We start from the raw sequence: 15024 nt of genomic DNA, 5'->3' as shown, positions 1-15024 counted from the left end.
AAATATCTCAGAAACCACCAACAGACTACTATAACCACATGGAATCAGCATAGCACACAAGCCAAGTAAAACCCTTCAAAACATCCTAAGCAGACCAAAAGACCCCCAGAAGAAAAAACAGGAGTCTTCTACAACATACAATGTAAAGACTGAAACAACCACTATGTAGGACAAACAGGCAGAAGACTGGCAAAATGCTTCCACGAACACCAACTAGCAGTCAGAAGACATGATGAAAATTCTTTAATTTTACAACATATAGACAGATTTAATCATAGTTTGAATTGGGAAAATGTGACCATCCGAGCCAAGTCCAAAAATGACAGGGAATTTCTAGAACCACGACACTCTGACAAATCAGCCATCAATAGACACACAGACATTAACAACATCTATAGACCGTGCAAAAGAGACTACCACCCAGGCCAAAAAAGAAGAAAAAGACCCAGACACCTCTCCACCAGCAATCAGCACCCAGATCAGCATAGATTAATTCCAAGGTTAACATCAGACCAGCAATCAAGTAAACAATACTCTAATCAAGAAACTGCCAAAGAAGCCAACAGCAAACAGCCCAATCAAAGAATTTCTAAGGCCAACCTCACCAACACTGACAGGCAAGCCACTAAAATATAAACTAACAGCAAACAGCACTCCTTACTAGCACTGATGATGCTATCTAGTTTGGAAAATGAAATGTCTGCAACAAAACAAGCACACTCAGAGAGCACCAAGGATCCCTCATGTCAACCCTGAGCTACAAATATTCTCCGTTATTAGTCCCCACTGGTTTTTCCTTCACCAGTCATTTTAAAAACATGTATTTTATTATCTCTACTCTGCTTTCTATACATTTCATACAAAATATTTAATATGATTTCACTTTTGATGGGGGACAAATTGTTTTCTTTTTCATGATCAGTTGACCAAGCACTCAGAATGTGAACTATCAGTAGGGTGAGTGGTAAATGTTCATGAGATTAAGAGAAATTCTTGTACATTTCATAGCTATATAGATGATGATATTTTAGCACATATAACTCAATGCAGAACTTAGTGATGACTGAACTCTTAGTTGAACAGCTAATCTCCCTTAGACTACCTTCAGAATAAAATCCTACTTGCCTGAAAGAAGGGGACATGATGGCTCAGCAGTTAAAGACGCCGACCTTGTCAGCTGGAAAGCTGACAACCCAGGTTTGAGACCCGAATGCCACACAAAAGGATGAGCTTCATAGCAGTTTGAAAGCATGCAAATGCAAATAAATAAATAGGTACCACCTTGGTGGGAAGGAAACTGCATTCTGTGAGACTCGGCATATGCTGGCCACATCACTGCAGAAAGGGTCTTTGGAGAATAAAGACTTCTTTGGCCAAGAAACTGAGATGACCCCCCCTTACAGCAGGGGTAGGCAACCTTGGAAACTAATCAAGGAGAGAAGCAACCTAGAACTAAGGAGAAACTTCCTGACACTTAGAACAATTAACCAGTGGAACAACCTGCCTCCAGAAGTGGTGAATGCTCCAACACTGGAAGTTTTTAAGAAGAGACTAGACAGCCATTTGTCTGAAATAGTATAGGGTTTCCTACCTGAGCAGGAAGTTGGACTAGATGACCTCCAAGGTCCCTTCCAACTTTATTATTATTACTATGGATCATTGCAAAGTCAGCCAGATGTTCAGACTGGATTTGGCATTTTGTCTACCTATCGAGTCCTTACCCAGGACCTGGGATAGGCAGATGTGGACGTTTGATGGTATTACAGATATCATTGCAGTATGGAAGCAGTTCCTAATAAGGCCGCCTTTTGCAATTGACTAATAGCGAATTTGTCAATGCCAATGGTGTTCAAGTGGTGCTCCAGTTGTTTTGGGATTGCACCCAAGGAGCCTATACTATTGGTACTACCCTTGCTTGCTTTTGCCACAGTCTTTCTATTTCTATTTGTAGGTCTTTGTATTTTGTTATCTTCTCCAGTTCTTTCTCGTCTGTTCTGCTGTCTCCAGGCACTGCCACGTCCACTATCCAGACTTTTTTGTCTTTCTTATCGACAATTGTTAAGTCTGGGGTGTTATGTTGCAGGTGCTTGTCTGTTTGAATTCTGAAGTCCCAGAGCAGTTTAATTTTATCATTTTCTATGACTTTCTCTATTTTATGATCCCACCAGTTTTTGCTTACAGGCAAATGATATTTTTTACAGATCTTCCAATGCACCATTGTTGCTACTTTGTCATGCCGCTGCTTGTAGTCAGTCTGTGCAATCTTCTTGCAACAGCTTACCAGGTGGTCCACTGTTTCTTCAGCTTCTTTGCATAGGCGGCACTTACTGTCTGTTGCTGTCTTCTCAATTTTGACTTTATATGCATTTGTCCTTAAGGCTTGGTCTTGTGCAGACAGAATTAGTCCCTCGGTCTCTTTCTTCAATTTTCCTGCTCTTAGCCATTGCCAGGTTTTATTATTATCTGCTTTCCCAGCTATTTTTTTAATGTATTGGCCATGTAGTGCTTTGTCTTCCCATGCCTCTCTTCTGTTCTTCATTTGTTCTTTCTTGTAGGCCAGTTTGGTCTCTCCAGTAGTCAGTAAGCCTTCCTGATATACTAATTTCAGTGCATCTTCATCACTGTTCTTCAGATATTCTTCCAAAGCCATTTTTTCTTCTTCAACCAGCTGATGTACTTGTAACATTCCACGCCCACCTATTTGCCTTGGTAGATAAAGTCTGTCAATGTCACTGCGTGGATGAAGGGCATGATTCATTGTCATTATTTTTCTGGTCTTCCTATCCATTGCTTTTAGTTCTGCTTGAGTCCAGTCCACTATTCCAGCTGTGTACCTAATGACTGGAATTGCCCAGGTGTTGATTGCCTTTATGGTATTTCCTCCATTGAGTTTGGACTTTAAGATCTTCTTCACTCTCTTGATGTATTCACCTCTAATCTTTTTCTTGACTTCAGTGTGCTTGATGTTGTCAGCTTGAAGGATACCCAAGTATTTGTAGTATCTTCCTCATCCAGACTCTTAATGTTATTTTCGTGGGGCATCTTGATTCCTTCAGTTTTCACTATTTTTCCTTGTTTGATAGTAAGTGTGGCACATTTGTCCAAGCCAAACTCCATTACAATATCTTGGCTATATATACGGACAGTGTTGAGCAGCGATTCTATTTCAGATGATGTTTTTCCATACAGCTTCAGATCATCCATGTAAAGGAGATGGGATAGTCTGGTAGATGTTTTTGATGTTTGATAGCCATGTCCTGAGTTATTCAGTATTGTTGACAGAGGAAACAGTGCAATAACAAATAGTAATGGTGATAATGAATCTCCTTGAAATATTCCTCTCTTGATATTAACCTCTCCCAGTCTCTCACCATTGATCTGCAACTGTGTCTTCCATTGTGCCATCGATCTTTGCACAAATTTTCTGATGTTTCTACTGACTCCTGTTATTTCTAGGCACTTGATTATCCAGTCATGTGGCAAAGAGTCAAATGCCTTTTTGTAGTCAATCCATGTCACATTCAGGTTGGTCTTCCTTTTCTTGCAGTTTTCCAAAATCATTTTGTCTATTAGGAGTTGATCTTTTGTTCCTCTGCTATTGGTGCGGTTTCCTTTTTGCTCAGGTAGAAAGAGATTGTTTTCAACTAGATGCTGTTGTACTGCATCAGCTACCACACCAGTTAGTAATTTGAAAGTTGTTGGTAAGCAGGTAATTGGCCTGTAGTTGCCTGGTGTTGCCCCTTTTGCTGGATTTTTCATTATTAGGTAGGTTTTCCAGTTGTTAGCCACTTTTCAATTTCTCCTCCTTGTATTATATTGTTGAACTGCTTGGCAATGAGTGGGTGTATAACAGTTAGATGTTTCAACCAAAACCCATGCAGTTCATCTTCACCTGGTGCTGACCAATTTTTGATTTTCTTTGCTCTTTTTTCTACCATTTTTGTTGTTATTACTAGTTCTTTCATTTCAACTTCTGTTTTATTTGCATCCACCTCTTTTAACCAAGCCGCATCCTTGTTGTATTTCTTTGGGTTATCCCATATCTGCTTCCAGAACTGCACTGTTTCTTCCTTGTCAGGTACTGACTGATTCCTTGCAGTTTCTCCATTGATGGATTGGTAGAAACGTTTCTGATTGGATTGAAATTGGAGGTTCTGCCTGTAGTTTGCAATTCGAGCTTCATATGTACTGATTTTCCTGGCTATTATTATTATTATTAATAATAATAATAATTACTACTACTACTACTACCACTACTACTACTATTATTATTAATTATTATTATTATTTTATGACTCGTGAGCCAGCATAGTTGAAGTCCACAAGTCATTAAAGAGCCAAGGTTACCTACCCCTGCCCTAGAGTCAGAAATGACTGGACAAGGGAAATTACCTTTGCTCTTTGGAAAGTTTTCTCCCAGCTTATTAATTGGTGCCTGTGCTTGAATACTATTGTGTGTGTAATTGCATGGCCATATTTGGAAACTCTTCATTCAAGACTCCACAAACCATATTTGGGTTTTATAATGAAACATGGTTATTGAAAAAACTGCATCTGTACCCAGGCTGAACACTTTTTCCTTTTCCAGGAATGTGAATCCTGAGGTAATGCATGGATTTATTTTTTTCTGACTGTTTTCAGTAGTTTTCCATAAGTATCTGAAGTGGCTACAAGGATTACTGACTTTGTTTTTCTCATTGATCAAGTTATAAAGCAAGCCTTTATGGTTATGTAAAATATTTTTGTGCAACCCAACAATTCTTGATTAGAAATGTGGATAAAAGCTGAAAGCTGAAATTTTAAGTGCAGTAGAAATGAAGCAATTTCATTTCATTTTGACACTATCATTTAAGACTTTATTTACATTTATTAAAATTATTTAAATTTATTTGGCAGGTATGTGGAGCAGCATATTTTCTTTGGATTTAATCTATTTTTGGAATATAGCTTATGACTCAGAAGAATTCTGGTATAGATGGACAAGAGACAGAATACAAGATATTGGTAAGGTGTTTTCTTTTTTCCCTTCTTGCCTTTCCTGGTTTGTAAATTTGTTATTGTTTATTAAAATTAATGAGTTCATCCCAGTAAGAAGGGACATTTTCTGTATGAAGTTATTGTTTTTAGTTTAGATAAGTTTGAAAATGTTTGCAAAGTTGTCTCCATTATTTTGACAAGTAGAATGAAATACTCAGTGCTTTTCATGCCTAAACCATAATGATGTTTTTAAATTTTCTTTTGTTTTTATCTCCAGATATGGCCAGAATAGATAAGACAATTGTTTGTTTAAAATATGTTGCTTAAATTAGCTTTTCTCAACCAGATGCTTTCCATACAGTCAGGGAATTTTGGAAATTAAGTCCCAACAACTTGGAAGAGAAACTCCATAGAAGGAAACTGATATATAGTTTTGCAGCGAAGGTTGTTATCCAAATATATCTTGGGTGTTATTTCCAAGTCATTACAGTTTAAATGTATGCCCTTCATCAACCAGTGATAAACCATGGTTTGCCAAGGTTGTGAGCCAATCTTTCCCAACTTGTCTTTTTGACCATGCAACTTTTAACTGGATATGCTAAAGATGATTATGAGGCAACCTCTTCTCTTCATATTGCGTGTTTGCTAGAAAAGCCATGTTCATCTAGTAATGCTATTTTACAGGTTCTGTTTTTTGGGGATGCCATAGGCAAACTACCAGGAATTTGACAACTAAGTCACAGTCTGGCTGGTCACTTTGGAAAACCATAATAATAATAGTCTCCCCAATCACCTCCACATCTATCTTTCTCTGTGAAAGTCCATGACTCTCCATGTTTTTTTGCCACTAGACTTTGCAAATAAATATACAAATATTTGCATGTGAACACTAAAAACCATCCTTCTGCACAAAACTTTGCCATAAGCTGTTGGACCTCCTATAAGCTGTGATCTTATTGGTGCCCACTTTCAAAAACCTGAGTAGACTCAAAAGGCATGAACGGTTCTTTCTGTCTTTTACAGATGATTCTCTTCTACCTTCAAAGCCACATGAGCTGGACTCTCGCCTACTCACTTACCCAAGCCAGCTTTCCTCTACTTTCCGAGATGTCTTAACTGGACGCCCAACAATAGCAGAATATCCTAATTTCCTGAGGGGCTTTCAGTTTCATGATGAATACTTGAAGAATGTCCATTTTTCTGCATGGAAAGGCACAGTAATAGATTTATATTTGTGATTTTTCTTGGTTTTATAAAATGTTCTTGGTATCACACTTAATTAGGATGTAGCTAGCTGGTTCCAAACTTTTGAATGATAATCTTTTATTTACACACTTCACTAAGGACAATGGATAACCTAGCTTTAATGTGCAACACATTCAAAAAATAGTTGCAGCTCAAAGTGCACTGTAGTAGCTGTCATCTTTACTTTTTTGGTTTGTACTTTAACAACAACAAAATCCCTAATACTTTAGATTTGTCTTCAATATAAGAAGCAGGTGCTATCAACAGCATTCAAAAACAATATCTACATGCTTATTTTCTACAAAACCCTTTCCCAATTTTTCAGGATTGAAAATTCTGCTGGTTAACTCTAACTCTTTCACTTGAAAAATTGGGTTAAAAAATTTCAAAATAAATAATTGGAATTTAAACACTCGATTTAATTTACAAATAATATATTATAGTTATACCAATAAGATGAAATGGAAGTATCATTTATTAAATAAACTGATATCAGTAAAAATATCCACTTGTCCTCCAAGGAAGGGCTTTCAATTAATATAAGAATCTTTAGGATATAGAAGTACACAAATCAATCTGTGGCATTTCCAGGCACGGCTGCAAATTCTTGCTTAAAATCTTGGAGAACATCTACAGGTTAATATCCATATCATCAACTGATGGATCAATTATATGATTTAGTAATACACCATTTCCTGTATTCATACATGCACAAGTTCCATTGGGCTGACAGATAATTATGTTTGCTGAATTGTATTTGATTTAGTCAGGGCACAATTTTCTGTTCAGGTCATGGCTTCAGAACTCAGCTCTTAAGGTTAGATTTCTGGGTTTACACAAATCCAGATGACTATTCAGTAAGGAGTTTGATGTTTCCATTTTGTTTATTTGTGTGTCTGTCAAATTTAGAAACACCTATCTCCCTCATATTTATCTCTTTGTTGCCATCTAAGAACAGAATAGAATAATTGAGTTGGAAGGGACCTTGGAGGTCTTCTAGTCCAACCCCCTGCTCAGGTAGGAAACCCTATATCATTTCAGACAAATGGTTGTCTAATCTCTTCTTTAAAACTTCCAATGTTGGAGCACTCACAACTTTTGGAGGCTATATATAAATAAATAAATATCTAGATTTTTACATCCCATTTCTGGTAATTCTTTTCAAATGCAGTCCTAGACAATCAGGGATCCTATCAACAAATTGAATTAGGTTTCTTTTAGGGCCAGTTGTACTAGAAAACTGTATTTCGTTGTGAGTGCTGAAATAAAATGTCATTTCATTTGGCTTTTAGATGTAGTGTAGATCAGAAAGTACCATCTTGTCCTTCAAATTAGATAGCAAAATTGAAGCCTTTTCTAACTAATATTGTAATTCTATAGATAGCTGGAATAGAGAGAAAAGAGAGGTACTTGCCATCTAGAATTTGTTCTAAGCTTAATCAATCCATAGACACTTGTTCAAACAGTAACTAATACAATAGATCCTTTTTATGACATTACGTACTTCAAGAGTGCTCTAAGGCCTGTAGAGGACTATTGCTGAGTTGACTGATTCTAGCCTAACTCCTTGAGGTACCGCCTTTAATCAAGCTCCATTTGTTTTAATAACAACATGCTTTCATGCTGATACTAAATAAATGGACAGAATAACTGATGTATGTATTGTGTTCCTCTTCCAAAGGTGCTTCCCTTTAAGAAATATTGTTGTTTAAAATTGTAGGATTTGGGAACTGCAAAAGAAAGATAGTAAACATGAAATTTGGAAGGAAGGAGAGGGAATACCTATTTCAAACATCTATTTCATATACGGACTTAAATTCTAGAACACAGGTAGGCAATTTGGCAGTTCAGAAGCACGTAATGGTGATAAAAACTTCTTCCATAAACAATTACATTTTTAAAATTTGGGGTGCATCCTCTGGAGATCTTCAGAAGCTTTTACTAGTTTAAATATGGAAAGAGGAAAATATTATTTAAAATATAGCTGGAAAATAACTGCATTTACTACAATGAATTTTAAGGTATAAGTGTAAATAAAATGAAGCTATTGACTTACCTGCTATTTTTTTTAATATATTTTTTGAGCACTCCTTGAAAGCTACATGCAGCCAGTGGCCCAAGAGAAGTTGTATATTCTTGCTAGAGAAAGCTGACTGGAAATCTTTGCTTTTCAGATTCTATGCTGGACTCTCGACCTAACCTTCTAATGGAAACAGCAGAGCAACCTTTGTCTCTGGTGGATACCGGGTTTTTCATCAATACAAGCTACCCACCTCTTTTAAAATCAGAGAGGAGCGTGGATGTTATACTACATTTAAATTATAGTGGAGGAGCACAGACTTTTGTAAGAGACAACCCTGCCATTAATTTTTTGCATTTCAGTACTCTCTGAACTCCAGGCTATTTCAAGAGCTCTCTAATTACACAAGAGATATATTTGCCTCTTTTGTACTAACAAATTATCATAAGTTATATAAGTTTTTTAAAAGTAAAATGGTTACATTGCTTTGGATTCTTGTTTATTTTGGGAAAGATTAAATATTTTAGTGATGAATGTGGCTAGCACAGAGTATATTAATTCTAAATAGGATAGTTTTTTTTTTCCTATAGGAATTTTATGACTTGGAATTTCTATGGAACTTGGTTTTTGTCATAAACAATGCTTGGAAAGCTCTATGGGATTGGATTTGCAACCCTTGCAATTCTGGATTGCAAGCAGTGTATTATAATTCATCATCTGTTTTTCTTGTCTTACTATATTGTAACCTTAACAGTTTCCTATCTGTTAAATATGGATTATATATATATCAATTATTATTCTTACAAATGGTACAAATATTGCAGGTGTTCACTGTGGACTGTATATCTTTGAAAATATTGAGAAATATTCAGGTTTTTGAGATTTTCAGTAAAGATGTTCCAGAGAGTAATGATGTTACCATTTGTTTTATTTATGTTGCACAGATCCTAGCATATAATTTCCAAGTTTCTAAATATTTATGTAGTTTTTGGGGTGCTGAGTTCATGTGTAGTATTTGTAGTTTATATTGTATTATGATCAACAATCCACTCTAAGACATTAACTCATATAAAGCAGAATATTCAGTATACAATGACATGTTTAGTATATACCACACAAAACTAAGACCCAGTTTTGATAAAGCTGATAATACTAGTATTTGAATCACAAATTAGAAACTTTTTGTGAGAATGGCCTGTTCGTCTTAGATACTGATAGAGATGTGCCAAAATGAGAGAATTCTATATAATACCAGACAATATGTAGCACCAGATCTTTATATTATCTGTTTATCTACTTATATTTGTTAGTTTTTTTTTTATACTTGACTTTGACACTTTTTTATTAATTTATTCACACAGAATCTGGACCAGTTTTCAAAATACATCTCTGAGCTGGGGATCCCATTTCCCAAGACAGAAGTCAGTGAGGAAGACAAAAACAACCTGAAGGAGTGTTATGTTTTTGAAGACACAGAAAACACAGCTGCTCCTTTAGTGCTATTTTTCCCCTTGACCAATGATACTTTCAGAGCATTTGAAGCACCTGGTAAGTTCTGAAAGAATATTTTGCTTCCCAGCATGGAATAATAAGATAGTTATTATCTTCCTAAGATCATCCAAACCTATCTATTGTACTTAAGCATTAATTTTATTCATTACTCATATTGCGATCACTGTATCTGAAAGATGAATTGACCATGTGTCACCTGTCTTTAAGCAGGTAATAAAATAATTGTTTTTGGCTTCATTGGCTTCATTATGCAGGAAATCTTCCAATTAATAATGTACATAATGGTACACAATATGACTTTACTGTCATATTTCACATAATGCTTTGTTTTATCTATGGTTTTGTTGAACAAGCTAAGTCATCATGCTAAGTCATAAGCTATGCTTGGTAAATGATAATAATTGGGTATCATCCTAAACTTAACATCATCCTACATTTAATTTGCTAATCAAGCAAGTCTTTTTCATTTCCCACTTTTTGTTCCTAATTCTTCATTGATTAATATAATGAAAAAGAAAAACACTTTTGATAAAGCAATTTAAGAATTTTCTTGGATGCTTGAAGTTTATCTCAAATGTTGAGTTGAATCTTTTCTCTTCACACACACTTCTCTACTTCTATCATTTCAAGGTGTCGCATTCTGCTGAGATTATACCATTAAAATATATATCCAAAAGTCTAATGTGATTGTTTTATACTAAAGCAAATATGCCTTAAGCTTTAGATATTGAGTAGACTGTTGATATATGCATGATACATACATGAGCTTAACCATAATCCCGTAAGCAATAAATGTGGCATCTCATGATGACTTCCTTCTTCCTCCCTCATTAAAAGTTCTGCAAAAGGGTTCCATTTTCAAACCTTTCCAAAAATTGTGAGGGAGGGTACCATTCATATTTCTGGAGATACAAAGCTGTTCTGTGGTATAAGAAATAGGAAATTAGAGAAAATGCTGCTATTCCTTCTTGTATTGCTCTTAGGGAGATACCTTCAGCATCCCAATTCTGGCTGAATGTACTGAAAGAATTGGTTCTACTTGCAGTCTTTCAAATACCCAAGTATCATGGAATTTTCTGGGAACAGGAACAATGGCTACAAAATATTACAAGGCCAGAACATCTTATCAGTCAATTGGATAGCAATATTCCCCCAACATAAAAGCAGTTGGTTCAAAGGGGTCAAAGAGAATTCTCTTAATATATTTTCTGATAATTGGGGTGTTGAACAAAAGAGTTCTTGTTTCCTAGATTCTGTAACCTAACCCCTTTACTTTCAATAAATCTGACTAATGAAACTCTATGAGTAACTAGGGTTATGAGTTACATGCTTAACAACAGAGACTAAGTGCCATCTATATCATTGTGGATGAGTAATTCCATAGTTTTGTGTACTCTTACAGAAAACTGATTTATAGGATCCCAATATTATATTTATACAAGAGAACTAAATAATAAGTAGTATTTAAATAAGGCCAATAAACCTATCATATGCAACTGACTGGTTTGACTGAATCGTCGCAATCATATCTTAGATCAACCTTCCCTGAGCAGAAACAGAATTGAAATCCAATAATCTGAAAGGTACCATCTTAAATCTATGCTCTATTGATGGAAGTGTTGCTTTTTTTTTATAGGTGTGGAACGCTCATCTACTAATATGGAAGAGGGCAATGTGGATATCTCCAGTGTCTTTTCCCCATTTGGTACAAGGGAGGTGAGCTTCTCAGAAGACAATTTTGACAAACTGGTGAAATTAACAGAATACAACATCCTCAACAATGAAAGCAAAATCATTGAAGCCTTTCGTGCTGCAGTGCACAGGAAAAAAAATCAGAAGAACCAGAAGTAATAGATACCAGTAATACAAGTTGTGATATTAAACACAGTTCCAAGATACAAACACCTATAAATTTAGGAGTAAACATACTATCTAATATAATTATGTTAATGGTTGTAACTGGTAGACTTCTAAATAAAATGCATTTTTTTAAAAAAAGAGCTTCTGATTTAATTACTTAACTGAGATTGACAGTCATGCTACCTTTTTAGTTGCATAGATCTGACACTGCCTTTCTGTTTTTGACCAATGTTATTTTCCTTCCTATTTCTATTTGCAGTTAGCAGGGGTTACTCTGGACTGCTTTGATATTTATTTGATTAATATAATTGATTAATTATATTCTGATACAGTCTCCCAGCATCCAATGGTTTTATAACATATGCAGAGAGATAACAAAAATAAAAAGTTTGGTGTAGTGGTTAAGGCATCAAGCTAGAAACCAGAAGATTGTGAGTTCCAGTCCTGCTTTAGACAGAAAGTCAGCTAAGGGATCTTGGGCCAGTCACTGTCTGTCAATCCTAGGAAGGAGGCAGTGGCAAACCAATTCTGAAAAACCTTGCTAAGAAGAGGAGAAACACTCTAAGGCAGTGCCTTATATCTCTAACTCCTGTAGGTGGCCCAGTAACATAACCACTTTAAATGATATCAAAAAACACTTAGAGATATAAGAAGACCAGGAAAGTGCAGCATCCCATCCAGGCCTTGACAAAGATCATCCAAGAGACAGTCAAAACCATCTCAGTTTGATACTTGGGCCTGACGAAAAAGAATAAATTCATCCACTTTTTCTAGGGTGCTGTGAAGCTTATCTGCCACCAATGTCTCAACCCCTCCACCCCAATCTAGTGTTTCTCAATTAGATCAAAATATGATTTGACCACAGCAAAAAGATAGTGGAAATCCTTTTTCTCTCAAAATCATAGAACCTCAGCTCCTCAAAATAATAATAATAATAATAATAATAATAATAATAATAATAATGAAAAAAAGACAAGGTGTAACCTGACCTTCATCTATCAGGCCTAGATGTTATCAGAATCATGTCCCCAAAGCATAGAAGATGAAGTCCTTCACAAAGGACACTAACCCAAAGACTATCTGTAGCAATCCATGAAGAGTTCTTCAGGCAGCAGGGATGGTTGGGACACCAGCAGAATCTCAAGTTCCTCTCTACAACCCAACCTATCATATAGACTTTCACATTCTGTATGGTGGGAGCAGAGTAATTAACTATAGGTAAAGTGATTTGTTACTGTATCTTACCAACTCCTGTTGAGCCTGCTGAAGGATTTGATACACAGTTGGGTAGATTTCAGGCAAGACAACATGATGGCCATTGCCCAGACAGAGTTTGGTAATGCATGCCACCTCTGCTGCATCCACCAGTAAGTCATGGATAGAGGTGGTCTTGTTACAAACAAACCTAGCATTAAACACCAGTATTTTGAGGCAAGATCTCCAGCAATTTGGCAACCTGTTTCTAGAATGGAGCCCATAGAGTGGGAAGTCAAGATAATCAGCCACTAAATTGGAGGTCACCCTATTCTCATAGTGACCACCATGATGAATGCCAGATGATGGTATACATCTGCACAACTAGTTGCAAGGACAAAAAAACCCATGTGCATGGCACCTGTGGATGCAGGATTATTAATATTAAAAATTTCTGGCCAGGGGAACTGTGCCTTGTCTTTTTATTTCATTAGGAACTGATATTTCTCCAGAAAACTCATCTTGCAAAGCTAAAAGGACATATTATTCAGAAAGAATGACAACAATTTTATTGTCTCTTTTGAAAAACGACACATGAGACTCCTGACTATGATGAGATATAACTAACTGTTGTGTCACCTAGTGATTAGTGTATGTAATGACACCATCCACAGGAATATTTTCACCCCACTGTCATTTTTGGTACAACTAGTTTGGCAGGTTTTTCAAACATCCCCAAACTTTAAAACAAACAAGATACAAACACAAGAGAAAGTGAAGACATTTTCCTACTGTTATTCTACTTTCAGCTGCCTGAAAAAGTAATCCTCTATTTCCAGCCTGAAAAAAAAAGATAGTTTTCCAGGCTAGATACAAGCCAATCTTTGCTGCAATCTTTTCTAATTTTCAGAAGGTGCTTGTATCCTTCAGTCAGTTTTGACTTTCTTTTGGCTTCTTTCACACCGTTGATTCTAGTTTTCACAGTTGGTATAGGCAAGAATATGCCACACACATCATTAGAGTTCTTTGCCTGGATACCCTGTCTAGAATTCTATTCTTAGGTTAAGGAAAATCATCACCCTTTTTTTTATTGTAGCTATGTTCCACCTGATTTTGGGTATTTGAAATGAAGGAGATCATTTTGTATGTTGTTATTTTGTTCAGTTTCTAAGTTGTGTCTGGCTCCCTGTGACCCCATGGATCACAGCATGTCATTTATTTAGCCCATTTAATGTTAACTGACTCAACATTAAAAGATCACGGCTTTCTTCACTAATGTTATTAATGCCATTATCATCATCATTGTCATTGTCATCAATTTAATTTATATTGTACTTTTCTGACCAGTGTTGGTGAAGCTGCAAGTGGATGTCTGGTATGCTGGTTCATTGCTCTCAGCATAATAGTTTAATGAAAGCGATTGCTTCACTTTTATGAAAATTAAGTGGGGTGGAGCTGTGAGCCAGATTGTAAAATACCTGTTCATCAACTCCTGAATTTAAAGAGCACGTATTTGCTTTATCCATCACTGTCTGCTGTGAAACTGTTGTGGGATCTGTCAACTAAGGACACAATGGGATTGTTTCCAAGCAAACAACAGGTAAGTTGCTCAGGAAAGCCAATTGAACTTAAGTTTGTCACTATCTCTTTAGGAGTTTTAATTGAACTATTATACATCATAAAGTAATGATAATTCAATACAGAATTTTTTGATGTTTCAGTTTTATGGAACATTTATGCTTAAGCAGTTGACTGTCATTTTGATACATGTCTTGTTTAGTGCACCTGGGTATTGAAGTTGTGAGAATGCTCATACTCGGTTAACTAAGATACTGGCTGGCTGAAAGTAAAGAAAGTTTTAAAATCCTTGGGATACTGGATGCTGTCTCAATTTGTCAATTAGAATGTAGATTATGTACCTGTGCTGAAATATTCACATGGCTCTCATTTGTGGCCTGCTGTAGTGTATGGTTCTTCCTATGACTTCTTTGTTATGGTAGAGGGGGTGTTCTGTTGATGCTAATAACTAGCTAGTCCATGCTGTTGAATCTATGTTTGATGAAACTGATTCAGATTTTCAGGCTTATTTACTTTTCAGAGTTGAAACATAACTTTAGAGAAGGATGGGTAGATGGATAGACTTTGCATTGTACACAAAACATAAAAAAATATGAGTTTTATATGGACATGCCAGCAGTTATACAGAGAAGTTTTAC

At 36.0% G+C, this 15024-nt stretch overlaps 1 protein-coding gene and 1 pseudogene across 1 annotated transcript in view; both read left to right on the top strand.

Annotated features, from left to right (window-relative positions):
• Positions 1-11651, top strand: part of LOC120299963 — a 56794-nt pseudogene extending 45143 nt beyond the window's left edge.
• Positions 11652-14342: 2691 nt separating this feature from the next.
• Positions 14343-15024, top strand: part of LOC120299909 (cytosolic phospholipase A2 epsilon-like) — a 43695-nt gene continuing 43013 nt past the window's right edge. The window contains exon 1 of the mRNA XM_039325257.1: positions 14343-14408. Within this exon, the coding sequence (XP_039181191.1) occupies positions 14382-14408 (27 nt within the window). The 5' untranslated portion in view covers positions 14343-14381. The remainder of the gene's footprint in view (positions 14409-15024) is intronic.

Source organism: Crotalus tigris, unplaced genomic scaffold (assembly GCF_016545835.1).
Source record: "Crotalus tigris isolate CLP2741 ecotype Arizona unplaced genomic scaffold, ASM1654583v1 scf7180000017545.3456711, whole genome shotgun sequence".
In the NCBI taxonomy this organism is placed as follows: domain Eukaryota; kingdom Metazoa; phylum Chordata; class Lepidosauria; order Squamata; family Viperidae; genus Crotalus; species Crotalus tigris.
The sequence above is the reverse complement of the archived record's forward strand: the minus strand, read 5'-3'. Positions and strand labels throughout refer to the sequence as shown.